This window comes from Notolepis coatsorum (assembly GCF_963971535.1).
Source record: "Notolepis coatsorum genome assembly, chromosome: 15".
NCBI classification, from domain to species: domain Eukaryota; kingdom Metazoa; phylum Chordata; class Actinopteri; order Aulopiformes; family Paralepididae; genus Notolepis; species Notolepis coatsorum.
The window spans coordinates 52,417,516-52,438,822 of NC_140179.1; the positions used below are offsets into that span (position 1 = coordinate 52,417,516).

Here is a 21,307-nt window from a genome sequence, read left to right on the forward strand (position 1 = left end):
CCACTAACCTTCTTACTGTCCTATACTACCATGCACTCTTCCTACTATACCAATATGTCTTTACTACTATGCACTCAACACTGCAGCACCCAAGTTTCAGCACTGTTTGATGAACATTGTTACTCAGTTGTAAGAGTTGTACCCTTCCTACTGACTTGTCGGGCAGAACTTGTAAGTCGCTTTGGATAAAAAACGTCAGCTAAATGACTAAATGTAAATGTAAATAAGCAAGCCAAATCCAATTTGCAACATTCATTGAACATAACGAAAGGTTATTTCATAACCTAGTTATATGAATACTGGCTGAGCGTCTCGCTCTGCCAATGAGATATCCTCTTATCTCCACGCACATAGCGTGCACGCGAAACAAAAAAATTCACCCACTTGCACGTGACCAAGCCACTCCCATGCGTCTCCCTATATGACGCCGGAAATGGTCACGCTCCACCTTCCTCGGAACGATTTCCATAAGCGGAAAACCCATCCAAGGGACCTCAGGGCGCTAAGAGTGAGACGCTCAGCCAGTATTCATATAACTAGGTTATGAAATAACCTTTCGTTATATATTATACTTGGCTATCTCGTCTCGCTCTGCCAATGAGATATGGGGCAGAGCGGACGCGTGGCCCGACAATTGTACCCCCTGAGGGCCCGTAAGCCCCAGCCAGGGAGGAGGGGAGTCCCGTCCACCCGCCCACCCGCCCGTCCTAACGAAGGGGGGGGAGGCAGTCAACTCCACCAAAGTGCGAAAAAGGGGGAACCAGGCAGCCCTGAACGCACAGCACAGGCGGGACCACGTGTGACACAGCACTCCGTGGCCCACACCCACACACCCCTGCTAGCCCACCAAATGGTGGGACACAGGAGAGTTTTTTTTCTTTTTTTTTACCTTTAGGGGGGGGGGGGGGGCCTCACGTTTAAATCTCGCACAGGGCCTCGCATTTCTCCCAGACGGCACTGTGTGTGTGTGTGTGTGTGTGTGTGTGTGTGTGTGTGTGTGTATGTGTGTGTGTGTGTGTGTGTGTGTGTGTATGTATGTGTGTGTGTGTGTATGTGTGTGTGTGTGTGTGTGTGTGTGTGTGTGTGTGTGTGTGTGTGTGTGTGTGTGTTAGGGCTGGGCGATATGGCCTAAAAATAAAATCTCCGATTTTATTTGATTTTATTTTTTTAATCCGATTTCCGGTTTTAAGCGATTTTTTTCACTTGAAAACTAGAAACGCCTAGGAAATCATTCAAATAACCTTTGTTTTTATTTGACAAAAAAAAATTATCAAACCAAGATGAATTTCCCTATTGGGATTGAAGTGCAACCCTAACTTTCACCAATCTTCACTTAAAAAAAAATAATAATAATATATATATATAAAAGGTTACTCTTGATCAAACAAAGATGAATGTCCCTATTGGGATTAATAGTGCAATAATTGCTTTTTCACCAAACTTCACTTAAAACAAATAAAACGTGCCTCTTGATCATCAAACAAGAATGAATAGCCCTATTGGGATTAATAAAGTGCAAATCTAACTTTAAATCTAAATCGTCCTAGATCATTCATTCGAATTAATCGAAAAATCGATTAATCGCCCAGCCCTAGTGTGTGTGTGTGTGTGACCTCTCACCCCGTCCTCCTGGGCAGAGCAGAGCTGTGCAGGCCCCATGGTGTGTCTCGTGTGTCTCCAGTTCTTGACTGAGACTCCCTCCTCTTCGTTTCCATTTCCCACATTGCACTGCGCCGGAGCTACAGGAGCCTGGAAGGGTCAAAACAACACAGTTGAATGAATGGCTTTACGTAATGCTTTATGTGGGGGTGTGAGGCATAGTGATAATAACTGTATTCCTATAGTACAATTTGTGTGTTGTTCCTCTTAAAAAAATTATGGAAAATGTGATCACCGTCTTCTCGAGAGTCAGACAAGAAGATAGATACCAAGTTCCTCTCTGTGCGTTCAGTAGAAAGCAAGATAGTCTAGCTTAGCATAAATTAATGGAAGCGGATAGGGACCAGCTAGCATAGCTTAAAATGCCGGAAGAGGTGTTTTTGGCCAACAGCTAGGCTAGCTGGTCCATATCCACTTCCATTCATTTGTACAAAGCTAGGATAGCTAGCAGCCAGATAGCTTTCTACTAAACGCACAGAGAGGAACTTGGTATTTATTAGGGATGAGATCGAATTTTCGAATAGTCGATGCCAGTCTCCACATTCGATTTTCATGTCAGAGTCAAATTTATATATATATATATATATATATATATATATATATATATATATATATATATATATATATATATATATATATATATATATATATATATATATATATATATATATATATTAATACAAAATATATATTTTTTTCTTTTATATAAAATACTTTTTTTCTTTTATTGAAGCAAACCATTCTTATTTAATTCCTTTTTATATTTAGAGGCAGCCGAATTTTCATAGCCTAATTGATTTAAAAGATGCACATGCTACTGTTTCTGTTTGTTTATTAAAACCGGTTTGCTGCCAATGCAATGCTGTTATTATAGGCTACGATGGTGAATGGTGTAATGGGGGGTCGAATATTCGGTCTTATCTCATTGGACGCCAGAGGTCGCTGTGGGCATATGTGTGTGCCAGCGCTTTGTTCAATGGGGATAAATGCTGGTGTTTACAGTGCTAAAACTATATTAAATATTATAGCTATGGATCTAATAACATAGTCGATTGTCATTGAGTTTCTTCTGGTCAAGATGCAAAAAACCCACGTTTTATACCGTGGTGAATATGAGTATAGTTTTAGAGTGATTCTGTGTAATCCCAGGAAACGACGCCAAACAGCTTTTACTGCATTTCATTATAAATCATGCCATTTCTCGCCTAGATCAATAATCAATCTGAAATCAACTCTAGATTATCGGTATTATGTTTCATCATGCATGCATGAAAGTGTGGGGGGGGGATATCGTTTTTCTATGCTTCGATCACCACCAACGGAATACGCTACACAGTACATTAGACACACATTGTCTATGGTGTACTGCAAAAAGAATAATCCAATGATCTGATCGCCATTCCAAATACTGATCGCGATCGTGTTTCCAACGTAATCCAGCATTGAACATGAACGGGGGGGGGGGGGGGGGGTGACCCTCAGTCAGTAATCAGTTTATAACCACTTCTCTTGCCGGAGTATTTAGACCCCGCCCGCACGCCGCAGCTCGGCCCAGACAACAAGCCACATCGTTTCAAATGGAGTGCAATAGCGGCCGCAAGGCGTTAGGCGGCGGTATTGGATGTTTGCGATCTCAGACCCATTCCCAATGATAACATCAGGCTGGATGGATGAATTATGAAGGGAAATATCGAATAAAAGAAATAACGACCAAAACCCGAGAAATCTCGGGTCTGGCGCCCAGCGCATGGCGAGTTAACCCGACTTATCTCGGGTTTGGCCCCGAATGAGTTAAGAAACAGCGATTTTCGAATAGCACTTTTGCTAGAAAGTCCCATCCCTAGTATCTATCTTCTTGTCTGACTCTGGAGAAGACGGTGAGCACATTTCCCATAATGTTGGCGTGTTCCTTAACACTTTCGGGGCCATTCACGTATATATACATTATTGGGCGCCAACGGGTAACGATCGTTTTCCCTTTTTTCGATTTTAATATCCTATTCAATGTCAGGGTGCAGTACCGGCCAGACCCTGCTAGTAGGCAGTATCGAGAGTGCAGTAAACCCTGTTCCAGACCGGGTGTAACACTCAAATGTCTCCGGACGGACTTTTCTAGTAATGGGAAACCTAGGGCTTCACTCGATCGCATTGAATCGTTTTCGGGACCCCCGATCCATATGTTGTGGTGGGTTATGTCATGGACCAGATGGGCATAGGATGGACCAGATGGCGATCAAATAATTGGAATATTATTTTTGGAATACCACTGACTACAGATAAGGACAATCTGACGTCAATTTCAGCTTGATTGTGCATGGCATGTGTTGTGGTAACGAATGCCGTTATTGGCAATCAATTAATCAGAAACCACCCCCCCCCCTTTCATGCATTCATGATGAAACATAATGCCTATCATATGCATTTGATTTGAAAATAATAGCGTGTCCAGGGACGAAGTGCCAATGGATTTAGTAGAATTCACGTTGTGCCCTATAGCCAGCCTCCCAGGAATTAGCCCGGATCATTCTGAAATTATACTCATATTCATCACGGAATAACGTGTGAACATATTCATGAACATTTTTATTCTTTTTTGCATCTTGAACGGAAGATAGTTACTGTCTAATGACCATGTTAATGTTACTGTCTAATGACCACCTCGGTGTATCATTGGGACTCATTCTGAGACCTCGAGATTGCAATGCCGGCCGAATCGCCTAACGGAACGTAAACCATTATCGTCCACTCAGAACCAACCTATCAAATTCGGCCACGCGTGGCATTCTGGGGTTTTACTCAAAGCCCAGTCGGATTTTGACGTCGAAAGGTAGGTGATGTGAAATAATACTTATTTTAGAGTATATATATCAAATTCCACGAGTATTCATCTATATTTAGTCATCCAAAGACTATTAGATATGAACGTATGTTACCAGTAAGAAGTGGGAATCTCTAGAATGTGTTTTGGGCGACGGGGGTCTAACGTTATGTACACTATCTTTCTGTTGTCAGTAGATGGCAGCATTGGTTTAAAAGGTGAAAATGGTATGTCAAAACTAAATGACTACAAGTCCCAAGACCTTTGTCACCTTAGTTCACAGGTCAGCACCGGATTAAAGGTGAGGAAAAACGCGATCTGAACACGGGAGCGTTAAACTATTAATGCGACCTCAGTACAGTGACCGAGAATGGTCACCTAATTATCTTAACAAAAGTGCATCATTAGCATTATGTTTGTTGTCTAAAGGGAAACATAAATGGTACAATTTAAAATTTGTAATTTGTAATTTGTTTAAAATATAAAGGACAAATAAAACATCGTTAATTTGTAAGAAACCTCAATGAAAATGGCACAGGGTAAGTTATATTCGCTATTGTTATGAAAATGTGATAGAATCCTATAAAAATGTGGACGCATTTGGTCACCGTGACGTTACCCTTTGAAACCTTATTTCACACTGTGTGTTACATTTTATATGGTCCGGGCGGAGAAATGGGACACGGGCAAGGGAAATGCTTCATTCGAGCCACTTGGAACGCGTCCAGCACACTTGATGCATAGTTTGTCCCATTTCATGTCAGGGACCCAATGGACATCAATACTGGAAATCGCGATCAGACAATTGGAATATTCATTTTGGAATACCTCCTAGCAAAGGTAAGGACTATATGACATCAATCCTACTTTAATCCTACAATGATTTCACATCGATCGCAACGATCATATGTCACGTACTCCAAAACATATGCTGTTGCTGACGATCAGAGCATCACAAAACAACCCCCCCCCCTTCATGATGAAACATAATACCTATTATTTACCTTTGATTTGGAAATAGTATCGTGTCCAGGCGAGCAACGCGAACGACTTTCGCAAAATGCACATAACACTCCATAACTCAGCTTCCAGGAATTAGCCCGGATCACTCTCAAACTATACAATATTCACCACGGGATAACACGCGAACGTATACATGAAAAAATTAACTCTTTTTTACATGTTGGACGAGAGATAGTGACTGTCAAATGAGCCATAGTATTGTCTCCATAGCTATAATGTAGAATATAGATATAGCTCTGCAAACATCGTGAAGCACCGTGAAAATGACCATCTTTTAAAGCGTGGCCCACGGCAGCACAGATATAGCGTGGCGCTGAAAGTATTAAAAGAGGAATAACTATTTGCAGTGAGATCATATGAGGACAATTACATGGAATTCACTGCATTATGATATTATAAATCTGGTATGTTATACATAGTTTAAAGGTGCTATACTATAGTTTAATGTAGAGTAATCATTTATAAAATGAAAGAGAAAAAAAAGAGCTTCTAGAAAGGTGCAGAATAAAAGTATTGCTTTCCTATCAGTTGTTGATGTTAGCAAACGCTGTGGCGGGAAATCAACTGCAGTCCAAACAGCACAACAAATATTCCAATGACACCGTCCAGAACCAGTCTCACCTCAGGCAGGCTCCACAGGGACCTGGATCCGTCTCTCAGGTAGTAGTAGCTCTGACCGTGCTCGTCCAACGACTTTATCCACTGTCACACAACACAGATTCCCCATTAAACACCAATGCGTGACAATCATTCTACATTTCAATAACAAATGTTGGAAAAACGTCCCACGGAACTGCCCCCATATCCTGCATCTATCCTGCATTAGTACTACAGTGGTAGCCATGGTAGAAGTCCTCCATCCTGCATCTATCCTGCATTAGTACTACAGTGGTAGCCATGGTAGAAGTCCTCCATCATGTATATATCCTGCATTAGTACTACAGTGGTAGTCATGGTAGAAGTCCTCAGGGTTGCCCCCCGGACCCCGGTTCTAAACGGGAACCGGTACTAAATTAGAAAATATAGTATTAATAAGCTCCGATGTTATCGGTACTGCTATCGATACTTGAGAAATTATTATTATTATGAGTTTTTTTTTCGAGGAATTTAAACGTTGCCAACTATCTCTCCTCTCTCTGTCTGCATGAGAAGCGAGGCAGCAAGCCATTACACACACTTGTCGCGAGCCGCTCACACTCACACATACACGGGTAGGGAGGTGCCTGTCCGTGGCTAGCTACGTTAGCTACGGAGCTAATAGAGTGTACCATCCAGCAACACTGAAACTGACTAACGTTAACGTTATGCCGACTCGCCGAGTTCATACTACACTACACGTATGAACTCGACATAGCGTTAACGTTACTCCGTTTCCATGAAGTGTTTAATTAGCAGCAATCTGTTCTGTTGTTGAAAATTTTACGTTAAGGTAGGTATCCGACGCACTTCCGGCGAGGACAGGAAGCCGTCATGAAATCGTTGTAGTAATTTTTTAGTCTTATTAACTAAAAGATTTTAACTAAATAAAAAGCAGCAGCACTATTGCATAACTGAGTCATGTTTGCTATGTATTTCTTTCTTTAGGGGAGTAGGACATTTATTTCACAGTTTTAGCATGATGTTTTATAGATGGCCAGGTTAAACACAGGTTTTTGTTTTTTTAAGAGGGGGGGTTTGACTTGATTGAAGTTTATTTCAAATATGCAACACACCAAACAAATATCAAGTACAGATATAGCCTTAAGCCGTTCAAATAATAAATTGTAAAAAAAATTATTTAAATAATAATCTAAAAGAACCGATAAGAGTATCGATAAAGAATATACATGAAGTCCTCCATCATGTATATATCCTGCATTAATACTACAGTAGTAGTCATGGTAGAAGTCCTCCATCATGTATATATCCTGCATTAGTACTACAGTGGTAGCTATGGTAGAAGTCCATATATAAAAGTGTCATGTCCCGGCTCTGCTTCATCTGTACCTGCTCTTGGGAGTGTTCGCTGGTGAAGACCCAGGTTCCGTCCAGGTCGACGTTCAGGTTCCAGCCAGATGGGACGCTCCGGTCCAGGCTAGCCCTGGGGATGATGGCCCGGGTCACGGGGCTGAAGCTGTAGTCCTTGGGGAGGCTGGCAGGAGCCAGGGGGGACAGGAGCTCTTCCATGACATCTGCTAGGTCAGGGGCTGCGTAGTCCTCTGCTGGGTAGTCCTCCTCAGGCAGGGGAGGCTGTGTATCACAGCAGGAAGAAAGAAAGAAAGAAAGAAAGAAAGAAAGAAAGACAGACAGACAGACAGACAGACAGACAGACAGACAGACAGACAGACAGACAGACAGACAGACAGACAGACAGACAGACAGACAGACAGACAGACACAGACACACAGACACACAGACACACACACACAACTTCAGAATGAGGAAGCACCTGTGCATGTGTCTGTTCTGTGCACCAGCTTGCATATACGCCCCCAATTCATGGTAATGCATTTCTAGTCAGCAAAGAAGCTGCTAGCTTCAAAATGTGCCTTCAAAGTCTGTCAAGTTGAAATGAGAAACACAACGCCCCCTTGTTGAATTTCTTTACAAATAGCTTTGTCACAAGGATAATGATCAAGCTACGCAGTTTCGAGCATTATACTGTAGGTGCATGACAATATTTTTTGAATAATTAAGAATGACGTTCCCCCTCTTATTAATCTTTCAAGAGTGGATAATAATACAAGTGGTGTTAAAGTTAAGTTGTCTTGCTCCTCTGACCCAGATTATTCTTTGTTTTGTTGATGAAACACATTCTATGTTGTGTGATTTCATTGTTATTAAGCTCAACATTAGCTCCATGTGTGATTTCATTGTTATTAAGCTCAACATTAGCTCCATGGCCTCTGTGGTGCTTGGAGCAACATGTTTCATGTGTCTGCGAGTCTTCTCTACAACCTCTGTGGCTCTGAGCCCTCTGTTTACGCAGAAGTATAAATTAAACTTGAACTTCTTTTTAAGTTTGGGGGGAATGTGCTGTAATATGAGCTGTGATACATGCTTAGTTTTATCATAAACTCCCAAATCACAATCATAACTCACAAATCACAATCATAACTCACAAATCACAATCGTAACTCACAAATCACAATCGTAACTCACAAATCACAATCGTAACTCACAAATCATAATCATAACTCCCAATCATAACTCACAAATCACAATCATTACTCACAATCATAAATCACAATCATAACTCACAAATCAATCATAACTCACAATCATAACGCACAAATCTCAATAATAACTCCCAAATCACATTCATAACGAACAAATAAATCATAACTCACAAATCACAATCATAACTCACAAATCACAATCATACCTCACAAATCACAACCATAACTCACAAGCTCAATCCCATTGTTCATTCATAAATGCAGACTAAGGACCAATGTCTCTTTAATGTCTTCTAAAGACAATACCACTAGCTTTCCCGGCCTGATAAGAAAGAGTCCAGGCCCTCTATGTAGGTGCTTCATTCCATTAAAAGCACATGGATATTTAAAGCTCTCTCCTGGGGGAGAGGGAGGGGGGGGGGGGGGGGGGGAGCTAAAACAGGAGGCCAAGAGAGACCGGCTAAGTGGAGCAGCTAGAGCAGCCCTTACCGGCCCGTCCTCCCGGGGCTGGCGTCCACCCGGAGGCTCCATGAATCGGGGGTACGGGCTCAGCTCCTCGGGGGGCTCCCAGGACGTGTCCCCGGTAGCAGGGTTGTAGAAGTAGACGCGACCGCTGGTCGCGTCCTCCAACCTCTCCCAGTCGGACGACCACACAGGCGGTGGCGGCAGGGGGGAGGGGCTGGGGGTGGGGGACCGGGACAGGACAGGGGACGGGGGCGGCGACGGGGAGCCCGGCTCGTCGGAGGCCTCGGGGTCCATGAGGGCGTCTAGCAGGGGGTTGTCCCAGGTGGTGTGCCCCGTGGTGGTGTGGTGGTAGTACTCCTGGCCGCTCTCCCGGTCAATATGCACCTCCCATCCCTCAAGCTCCGGGTAGGAAGGAGAGGAGGACGAGGGGGCCGACGGAGGCGAGGAGGAGATGCTCTGGCGGAGCTGGGCGACGTTCACGTAGATGGAGGACCGGACACTCTCATGTTCCACCTGGTTGGGAGAAACAAACGTGAAGCCAGATGTCAAACGATGTCTGGGATATTTTTCAGAGGGAAAACCAAAACAGAATTCATCTATGTTATTCCTATGGTCTTGCACAGTTCAGTCTTTGTGAGCATGAAAAGAGTCTCTTCCAAAGATAAAACGACCATGACAGCGAATGGGAGACTGTTGGTTTAGTTTAGTTTATTTGACAAAAGCATGAGTTATAACTAACAACTTTCATTCAGTGTCAAGGATAACATGATAAAGTCCCAGACTTATTTCCTCCATGGTCCTTGCTGTTACTGGGACAATACAATACACATACAGATATTTACATGAAAACATCTTAAAAAGACATAGTCACCTATGACAATAATACCTGCATTTCAAATACTACTCAAACTAATGTGTTAGAGCTACCGCTTCTATGTTTCTACATTCTCCATCAGCCAGGGCTTTTATTTTATTTCATCATTATTATTATTCGTTTAATTTTTTTTTAAGGTGTTGATTAGCTGTGTTCTTTTATACTGTATGCAAAGGTATTTTGACCATGTTGGTTCTCTAGTGTGGTGACCATGTTGGTGTTAAACCAGCACAGGTCACAATGCTATCTCTAGTGGTGACCATGTTGGTGTTACACCAGGTCAGTTCACAATGCTAGCTCTAGTGTGGTGACCATGTTGGTGTTACACCAGGTCAGTTCACAATGCTAGCTCTAGTGGTGACCATGTTGGTGTTACACCAGGTCACAATGCTAGCTCTAGTGGTGACCATGTTGGTGTTAAACCAGGTCACAATGCTAGCTCTAGTGGTGACCATGTTGGTGTTACACCAGGTCAGTTCACAATGCTAGCTCTAGTGGTGACCATGTTGGTGTTACACCAGGGCAGCACAGGTCACAATGCTAGCTCTAGTGTGGTGACCATGTTGGTGTTACACCAGGGCAGGTCACAATGCTAGCTCTAGTGTGAGGACCATGTTGGTGTTACACCAGGGCCCTCATTCATCAACGTGTTCTACGCACAGATTTGTGCTTACCCTGTGCGTACGATCATTTCTAAGCAAAGAGTGGGATTCATCAATTTCAACTTGAACTTGACTCCGTGCTTACGTCTACGCACAGGTCAGAGCACACTTAGCTGACGCCCAGTGGTAGAATATCGTTACTACGCATAAGCACTCCTCAGTTCTGCATTAGTTTCAAGGCGGAAATAAGCTTCCGTGCATTAGTGTTCAACTTCTGTATGACCCGTAATTCATTATAGTTCATTGTAAAATAGCGACAGTAGTGTAATTATAACGGGCTCACACGCGAACAAGAGCTTGGCCTGCTTGTTTGGCACGGGGGGGGCAGACGCAAAACACCAACCTCCAAACGCGATTAGATATTGTTTCAAATAAAAAGCAAATTATTTTGTGTGTCATGTTTCCAAATAAGATTGGTCACGAAATGCTTTCTACTTCAATTTGTTGGTTAGAATAGATGACCTCTGTTGAAACTTCACTGAGACTAACAGTCTATTTGTGAGCTCCCGCACAGATGTGATGATAATAATAATAACAATAATAATAATAGCTTCATTTTATATAGCGCCTTTCAAGAGACCCAAGGTCGCTTTACATAGATAGGGGGGGGGGAATAACAAAGTAACAAACATATTGGACAGACACACAACATATATATATGATGATGGAATTCATTCAAGATCCTCTCCACCCTCGGGTCTTTGCCACCGGCACGGTCCATCGTGATATTGGAGATGGATCGAGCAATAGACTGTTACTGACTTACTGTAGCGATTTGATTTGATTTTGATTTGATATTTTTTTATTTTCGTGTCTTACATACCCATAACAATAAGTATATAATAATATACTTTACCAATTACTTAACAAATGACATAGACCAAGATGGCCATAAAAAAAAGAAAAATACAAGAAAATACAATAAAACGTAATATAACACAAGCTGTACTCAATGTAAATAAACAGAAAAACAAGGTGAATTCAAATACAATTATATAGGATACAGTGTGTTTTGTCTCAGGTGCCATGCCTTCTCCAAAAATCCTGCAAAACCGAAGATGTCCTCCACAAAAAAACAACTCAACATACAGCTCTCAGACTGCCAAAACAAATCTGGGTTTACAATTTGAATTTTTTCAAATAAAGCCCTCCTCAAAGTGGTGTACAAAGGGCAATAAAAAACAAAATGATATTCATCCTCCACCACTCCCAGATCACACAGAACACACAACCGCTCCTCCTCAGGTTTACCCTGGAATCTACCCACTTCCACAGCCAGACCTCAACTGGGCACACAGAGACCTCCGTCTTCTCTTTAAGTTTAACATTACATAAGGTTCAGTAAAATACTCATTTTTAATTGCAATATATTTTCTAAGTTTAGGTTTTTTCAAAATCTCCACCTTCCACTTATCCTGATGGATTGTTGATAATTTTGTTTTAATTATGTGAACCTTACACTGCAAATTGTTCATAAAAATCATACTCAAGTCAGTAGAAGAAAAAATCATAGACATCTCTCTTGACCAGGGATGACCGTGTGCTCTGTCCCAATTAGCTGTCAAAGCTCCATCACAAATGCAGATATGTGAATAGAAAGGGATTCCACTCAGTCAATGTTGCAATGCGCATTTGCCTGATACATGTTATTGCTGGATGCCGGGAGGAAGGCGATGCTGAATGTTTTCAAATCATTAAATAAAACGGATACTTTTTGCAAGGGTTTACTGACTGTCATACAAATAATCAACCAACTACATACTGTAACTTTTCAGTGCACGTTCTTATTTACATTGTGACAACAGCCTTGTGAGTTCCCGCAGTGACCCGCACACAGACATGATGGAATTCAAGTTCATGTTTGTATTGATCACATATAGGCAGGCTACACATGGCGTATCTGCTACATCATACATGGCAGTAAGATTCATTGTTCTTGTATATGCTCTCGTATTATTGTTTATATAGGCTACCCAATACTGACATCAAAATAGATTGTAGTATGCCTCTAGAAATCATATGCAGCAGGTAGAGAATTGACGGGAGATCCATCGCGATTTGGAATAAAATTGAGGAGAACTTTAATCCCTGGGTATTAATCAAACAACACGGGAAAAGGCAGTCATATTCCAGCGCGGTATTTATTAGTGTTTGCGCTGCCCAGGCAGCAATGGTTAATAGATATCATATCCGACATCACCGTAAGTGTACACGTCTGTCAGCCTGTCTCATGACACGCTTCCCTCGGCTTAGTCCATTTTTCCACATTTCATGGGTGTATTCCATTACCGTATATGGTTAATCGGGGCGTTTCTGGTATGCAAATACTTAAAACAGTGCACGAGCTCAAACGTAGGATCAAAGTCATATTCATCATGACAGGTGTGCGTAGAACCTGCGTACGCACGTGTGATGAATCCCGACTTCCCTGTGCGTACACTCATTCTAAATTCTGTGCTTACGTGTGGAAATAGAACATGTTCTACGCACACGTTGATGAATGAGGGCCCTGGTCACAATGCTAGCTCTAGTGTGGTGACCATGTTGGTGTTACATGTACACCAGGGCAGGTCACAAATGCTAGCTCTAGTGTGGTGACCATGTTGGTGTTACACCAGGGCAGGTCACAATGCTAGCTCTAGTGTGAGGACCATGTTGGTGTTACACCAGCACAGGTCACAAATGCTAGCTCTAGTGTGGTGACCATGTCACCGCTCCTCTGGAAGTGGTCTTTGAGGTACTCTGGTGCTCTGTTGTTATACATTATGGACTTCAGGGGTAGCCAACCCAACTGCTGGAAATGCGGTTTTCCTATAATGGTCCCTCGAGGTCCAAATGATATTGTAGACACATTGTGGAGAATGACATCGTGTGACAATATCCAGGAGGAACTTACATTGCGTTTTGTTTTCATATTCATAGTAGAGGCACTTACAACAATATAAGTGCATTTTTGTTTAATATTCATAGTAGAGGAACTTACAGCAATATGAGTGCATTTTGGTTTCATATTCATAGTAGAGGAACTTACAACAATATAAGTGCATTTTTGTTTCATATTCATAGTAGAGGAACTTACAGCAATATGAGTGCATTTTGGTTTTGTATCATAGTATTCTATCGGAGACATCATCATGGTACCAAAATAGCAGTTGATTATCGTTAAACGACAACTGTGGCCAATGAGCTGTGGCATTTCGCCATATTGGTTGGCATGACACGTCATGAGAATACAAAGAATAACTATGAACGCAAAAAAAGCACATTTAGATGTTAAAGCTCAAATAAACTTTAGCGGCCTCCAATCATCATCAACTCTGGGTTCTGTCTGCCAACGACAATTAGAATATTGTTTCCATAGAATTCTAATTGATAGACCAGCCATTCCCATTCAAATCTATTTGCTGGTACACCTATAATGTCTCCCATATAGCCCAACCCAAGGAATGCTATGCAAGCTAGAGCTATCTTGATGCGTAATGTTCCAATGCTACGCAAACTAGAGCTATCTTGATGTGTAATGTTCCAATGCTACACAAGCTAGAGCTATCTTGATGTGTAATGTTCCAATGCTACGCAAGCTAGAGCTATCTTGATGTGTAATGTTCCTATCCAAGCTCCGGGAGGGTCATCAAAGAGAAGTCGCCTATTCTCAGTCCTTGCCCCACAATGGTGGAATGAACTACCCACCCCAGTTAGGACAGCCGAAACCCGTCCAATCTTTCGCCGTCGACTAAAGACGCACTTCTTCAACCATTATCTGAATAAAAAATAAATAAAAGAAAGAAAAGATCTAACCCTAACTAACCTTACTGTCATGCACTTGTCCTAATAAACTAACCTACACTGTAGCACTCAACACTTTGATGAACATTGTTACTCAGCTGATAGAGTTGTGCCCTTCCTGATGACTTGTCATACACAACTTGTAAGTCGCTTTGGATAAAAGCGTCAGCTAAATGACTAAATGTAAATGTAATGTAATGTTCCAATGCTACGCAAGCTAGAGCTATCTTGATGCGTAATGTTCCAATGCTATGCAAGCTACAGTAGGAGAGACAGAGCTAGCTTGCGTTGTGTTCCCAGGGTCTGGCATGTGTTCAGGCCTAGTAGCTGCCATAGAATCTTTGATAATGCCATGATGGAAATCAGTAGTTGGTATGGTGTGCGTGACAGAGCCATTTATTACCATTTTAATAAATGGATCTGGTGCATGAGAGAGTGGATCCATTACCATGGCAATGGAATCATTTGGGTGGAACATTTCAGTGTCGGTTGTGTTGAACATTAGAACTTTCCATTTGTGAGACAATGCTCATTTTCAGAAGAAATGCTGACAATAAAGGTTTTAGACACTGCAAATTAATTCTGCCTTGACAACAGTGTCACAGTTCTATGGAAGCCGCGGTCGGGTGGCGTAGCAGAGATTGCGCTCGTCACCAATGCAAGAGGCTGTGGTCTCGACTCCCGGAGTCAGCATTGCCCTGCGGCTTGGGCCGGTCGCCATACTAACTCGTTTGGCTGAGTTAGGGGGAGGGAAGTCGTAGGTGGTAATCTGGCATTGTGGACAGCGACGCCTACAGGTCAGGTCTGGGCGCCTGCTCAGCGAAAGGCAGGAAATGGTGAAGGCAGCGTGATCTCCCACGCGTTACGCTTCACCAATGAGAGTCCTTGCTGCCAGGTGAAAAAAGAGCCACTGGCTGTCTCCACATGTGTCGGAGGAAGCATGTGGTGGACTTCAGGGTTCCCTTGTACCGACCAGTAGGAGGAACATGCGTACAACAACCAGGTAGGGGGGGGGGGGGAATTGGCATAATGACTAAATTGGGATGGGGAGAAAAATATAAAATCAGGCGGAGAAAAAGAGAAAAAAGAAAAGAAAAAGAAAACAGTTCTATGGAAGCCATCGGCCATCCTAGATGTGCCAAAGGAAATTACGACCCATTTGGGGCGGCTACGTGGCGTAGTGGGCAAGGCGCTCGCCACGAATGCGGAGACGCTGGGCTCGCCTGTTCGAGCCCAGCGCTCCACATTGCTTTCAGTTTAGCTGGTCGTTCATACTAATACACATTGGCCGTATTAGGGGGTGGGAAACTGATGGGTGGGGATCGGGCGTTGTGGACAGCGACTCCTACAGGTCGGTTGGTGCGCCTGCGCAGTAGAATCAGGAAGTGTCGGGGGCAGCGTGAGCCTCCCACGCGCTACTCCTCGCCACTGAGAGATCGAGCTGCGCAGGTGAAAAGATGCGACTGCTGTTACCTCAAGTACCGGAGGGGACTTGTGCTATGTATGACTTAGTCCACATTGCAGCCGGCTTGTGGGAGGCAAGAAACAGCGTTCGTGACAGGGGAGGGTTGAATTGGATGATACGAAATTGGGATGGGAGAAAATATAAAAAAATGGGAGAAAAAGTGGATAAAAAAAAAAGGAAATTACGACCCATTTCTATTCATTCTAGTTCTGCTCTTTGTTTCTCTACTTTATAAGCAAGTACTTTATAGATATTCTTAAATAAATACCCATAGGACTGTCTGAGATCATCAGAAAAACATGCAAGTTATTATTCTAAGACACCCACACACCATCTCATGATGCCGGGTGTGTGTAGGAATAAATAAATAGTCATATTTATCACAGAACTTGAATGCATAGAATGGCCCTTACTTCCTTGTGCACACTCCTACGTAGATACAAATGTTTAGACTAAAGTACAGAAAAAAGGTACCGTTGGGTACCTGTATCGATTCACAGGTACCGGTACCGTATCGGTTCAAATGTGAACGGTACCCATCCATAGTCTCTACACCGGTAAGTCACAGCCTGAAACACCTCTGTCTCTATACCTGTACGTCACAGCATGAAACACCTGTCTCTACGCCTGTACATCACAGTCTGAAACATCCGTCTCTACGCATGTACGTCACAGCGTGAAACACCTCTGTCTCTACACCTGTACGTCACAGCCTGAAACACCTCCGTCTCTACGCCTGTACGTCACTGCCTGCTAAACACCCGTCTCTACGCCTGTACGTCACAGCCTGAAACACCTCTGTCTCTACACCTGTACGCCACAGCCTGCTAAACACCTCTGTCTCTATACCTGTACGTCACAGCCTGAAACACCTCCATCTCTATCTCTATCCAGAGCCTGCAGAATAATGAAAGACCCTCACCACCCCAACAACAGCCTGTTCATGCTGCTGCGGTCGGGCAGACGCCTGCGGACACCAGCTACTAGGACAGAGGGACTTCGGCTCAGCTTCTTCCCCCAGGCCATCAGAGCCTTGAACACTGAACTCTCCACACACAAGCACACATGAGCACACACACGACACACACACTGTAGGCTTGGGCGTAGGGCTGGGCGATATGGCAAAAAATCATATCGCGATAACGATATGATAATGTTATCATATTTCTCGATATCGATAATTATCGAAATTGTTATAAGTATACCTTTTTTTTGTTCTTTTTTTTAATAAATAACAGATGTATGTTTATTTTGCAGCAATTCTTTGTCATTGCCGCCATCTTTAGTGTTACATCCCCTCACACTCCAGTTCTCAGGCTGCAGCTGGTTTAAAAGCGAAAGTAAACCGGCTTCTCTGCTGGCTGTGGCTCCAGGGGAGTTGAACAGTTCTGGCTCTGCTAGTTTATTTTCGATCTTTTGGCGCTTTTTTGGTGGACAAACCACCGCACATATGCACCGTGACTCGTGACTGGAGTCTAGCTCTGCTAGCACACATAGCCTACTGTGTACAGACTGTTTCAAACTGTATTTTAAATTAGAAAGCAAACAAAATAAATGGACAAGAGAAAAATAAATCTCAATTTGGTCAGTATTGTCATTTGGACAAGCAAAGCCATTACTTTAAGTTGCAGGCAAGAAAGACAAGTCTGTCCACTGTCTCTGGTTTTAAAACTGCCCTGTTGCAGGTCACAAAAAAAAAAAAAAAATATATATATATATATATATATATATATATAATTAAAAAAAAAAAAAAAAAAAACGATTTTTAGATATAATTTTTTTCCGATATTCGATATCGATTATTAAAATATATCGCAATATTTATCGTTATCGTTATATCGCCCAGCCCTACTTGGGCGGTATCATTTTTTTCACACGTCATACCTTGATGACATAATACCCCGGTATACGGTATTTGACGGCATGACTTTCATTTTCATCAGCGGGGGGGGGGGGGGGGGGGGGCAACCCGTGTTACCAAGTAAACAAATCATCGTTGGCTCTCAGAATGGTAGTCAGAAGCCCGCACCGTTAGCGTGTAGCCTAGCCATGGCGGACTATTTGATTCCTTAAGGGCTCGAAATTGCCTGGGTTTTGGTCATATGCTCCCGAAATGCTCCCGCTGTTTGGCTACTTCTATGTGCAGTGAAAACTACTAGAATGCTTTATAACCTAGTCATTGATTTAGTTCAGGGTAATCTAAGATTAGCCGCAGAGCTAACGCTAGTTAACGTGAGCTAACGCTAGTTAATCAAGCTCACAGAGAGAGATAAACAGCTGACAGCGGATAGTACAGGACGGTACAAATACAATAAAAAAGCGGGTGGGGGCTGTTGTGTAAACCTTGTACTCTTTAGTTCACATATAATAAGAGACGGATTATTTGCTTGCTCCACCAGTGCACCACAACAACACACACCAACTCTCGTCACAATGCTTTACGGTATTTTCACAGCACTGTCGCAACATTACCGTAAAACGTGAACACCGTTGTGATACACTCGCTCCACTAGTGAGGACTGGTCTCGCCCTCTGCTGGCGCGTGTGTGCACTACACTCAAAACTCGTTATTACGTTTCACTGTAATAGAAACTGAAGCGCATCTGTGATTTTGACGCCAGTATTGATTTTCAATACCGTCGGGATTTCTAAATACCCTGGTATACCGTAATACCGTCATACCGCCCAAGCCTAACACACTGTACACGCTCACACACTAGCAGCCACTTTAACATGAGCAAACACACACTCATGCTGCACACGCTCACACTTATGGTCACTTTACAAAAGGAAAGGTCACTTTAAGAATAGTATAGTATAACTTGAGATTGTATAATATAGCATTGTATAGCAGTGTCTCTATCACAGCATGAAACACCTCCGTCTCTATGCCTGTACGTCACAGACTCACAGCCCAAAACACCTCTGTCTCTATGCCTGTACGTCACAGCCTGAACCACCTCTGTCTCTATACTGTACCTGTATGTCACAGCCTGCTAAACACCTCTGTCTCTACACCTGTACATCACAGCCTGCTAAACACCTCAAACCTACACCATGAATGTAGGTTTGAATGGGGATAGCCGTTCTATCAATTACATTTCTGAGAGGACTCCACGCTCCCTCAGGGTGTCGACCTTCCGGAGCGCAGTGATACAGGAAGTAGCATAGACCACAGAGTCATGCCTCTAACTATGGAGCTGGTTGCCTCCTCTTTGGTGTCTTGCATTTGCGGTAGGGTTATCATATCACAGAGTCCCGTTCCCTCACTGCCTAAACGGAGGTGTACGGATGTACAAAGTTCAAAACTGTATCAGTGACACATGGTATAGGGAGGATAGTGTTCCCTCTGTGTGTGTGTTAGGGGTGTCAGTTGTCCCTAATAATATGAATAGGCTGAAATGAGGCAGATTTGGATGACATTTTTATATCCATTATGGAATATTCATATTATTACCACATCAAAGCAGGTGTAAAATGCACCCGGTTATCGCCTTGTTTTACAGGCACACTTTAAAAAGCACAAAAAAAGAACCAGTTCACCTCATATGATAATAATAATGTTATTGTTTTGTCAAATTCATACATGTTTTTCAACAAATTTAGAAATTTCAGAGTGAGAGAGAGTAGGAGAAAATGGGGGGGGGGGGGGGGGGAGACTTTTTATGAGATTTGTTTATGTTTTGTTTAGAAATGTGTTCCAACAGCCCTAGTATGTGTACTGTATGTGTGTGTATATCTGTGTTTGTTTGTTACTTGACTTCCTCATATTCCCTACTATCTCAAAGCACCATCGTGTCCCTTGTTAACCGTGAAACCAGATAAAGATTGACACCCGATTTGGTTAAAAGAAGAATACTAATGAGAGTAAAACTGGCTGCCCCTGTCCCACCCATGACCCCGCCCCCCCATCCCAGGACACCCACCTCCTCCACATCCCTAAGACACGAAAAAGTATGTATATTTGTATGTAATATATTGTGGATGACGGTGTTGTAAAAATCCATCCCTTATACACCTTCAGTACGACCTCCCGGGCCGTGCCTCCACCCAAAATAAACACTAATCCATCCCTTATACACCTTCAGTACGACCTCCCAGCCTCCAGACTCTATCACAACCCAAAGTTTATCTCCTGTGTTTCCTCTAGTCTAGAATATGTCTCCCTTGCAGCCTTCCTACTTTCTCTGTTAAAGTGACAGGAGTGTGGACTGACTGCCCACTCTCCTTTTAAAATATAAAAAAGATCTTGTATTTCTTGAAGATGCAGTCATCATCTCATCTCATCCGAGTCGCACTGAAATGACCCCTCCTCCTCCTCCCTCTCACACTCATGGGAAATACCAGTTTAGAGGAGCCTGGGTATGCTGTCTTTATGCCACAGGGAGGGACAGAGAGAGAGAGAGAGAGAGAGAGAGAGAGAGAGAGAGAGAGAGAGAGAGAGAGAGAGAGAGAGAGAGAGAGAGAGAGAGAGAAACAGAGAGAGAGAAACAGAGAGAGAGAAACAGAGAGAGAGAGAAAGAGCGAGAGACTGAGAAATAGAGAGACAGAAAGAGAGAGAAACAGAGAGAGAGAGAGACAAAGACAGAAAGAGCGAGAGACAGAAAGAGAGAAACTACTGCCTCTCTCACACTGCACTCTACCATCTGGGGATGGTGTATTTATGCCACAGGGAGGGAGGGACGAGAGAGAGAGAGAGAGAGAGAGAGAGAGAGAGAGAGAGAGAGAGAGAGAGAGAGAGAGAGAGAGAGAGAGAGAAAGAGCGAGAGAAAGAGTGAGAGACAAAGATACTACTGTCTCTCACACTGCAGTTCACTTCTCCCCAGGATCTCAATCATGCGTCTGTCTCGTCTGTCTGTCTGTCTGTCTGTCTGTCTGTCTGTCTGTCTGTATATCTTGTTTGTATGGTGTCTCAACATTAGAATGTCTCTCTCCATCACATTTCTGTGAAAACAACACAGGTCAATTTTCGTCTGCCTCATTATTGATCCTATTATCACAATTGAGGCAATCAATCCATCCAGGACCAGACAACTGACCCCAAAAATAGACCAGACTATAAAAAAAACTCAAACCAGATAGAGGAAATGAGAGAGTTGCATCATTGATCTCAAAGTTGACGAAGGTGGAATGCCCCTGGCCACTGGAAAGCTGTTTACCCCGACTGACCTCCTACACTAAAAAGCATACAGGAAAAACAACCTACCCTACACTAAAAATCACACAGGAAAAACACTCATGTAGAGTGGCTGATTGCCCAATGATGACAACAGCTCATTAAGGGGCGGGTGGATAAAACCTGGAATCATGCACACATTCAAGGCGCCTTATCTACATTGCCACTGACCGGAGTGGATTGTGGGGTTGCCATTTTGCCACTATTGAGTGGATTACTGT

The 21,307-nt window shown here is 43.0% G+C and overlaps 1 protein-coding gene across 2 annotated transcripts in view; it reads right to left on the reverse strand.

Annotated features, from left to right (window-relative positions):
• Positions 1 to 21,307, reverse strand: part of arhgap27 (Rho GTPase activating protein 27) — a 101,880-nt gene that overhangs the window by 32,018 nt on the left and 48,555 nt on the right. For both annotated transcript variants that reach the window (XM_084331136.1, XM_084331135.1), the window contains exons 2-5: positions 9,148 to 9,636; positions 7,487 to 7,729; positions 6,122 to 6,202; positions 1,621 to 1,749 (exon numbers count right to left, since the gene is read on the reverse strand). In XM_084331136.1, the coding sequence (XP_084187262.1) occupies positions 1,621 to 1,749; positions 6,122 to 6,202; positions 7,487 to 7,729; positions 9,148 to 9,417 (723 nt within the window). In that variant the 5' untranslated portion in view covers positions 9,418 to 9,636. The remainder of the gene's footprint in view (positions 1 to 1,620; positions 1,750 to 6,121; positions 6,203 to 7,486; positions 7,730 to 9,147; positions 9,637 to 21,307) is intronic.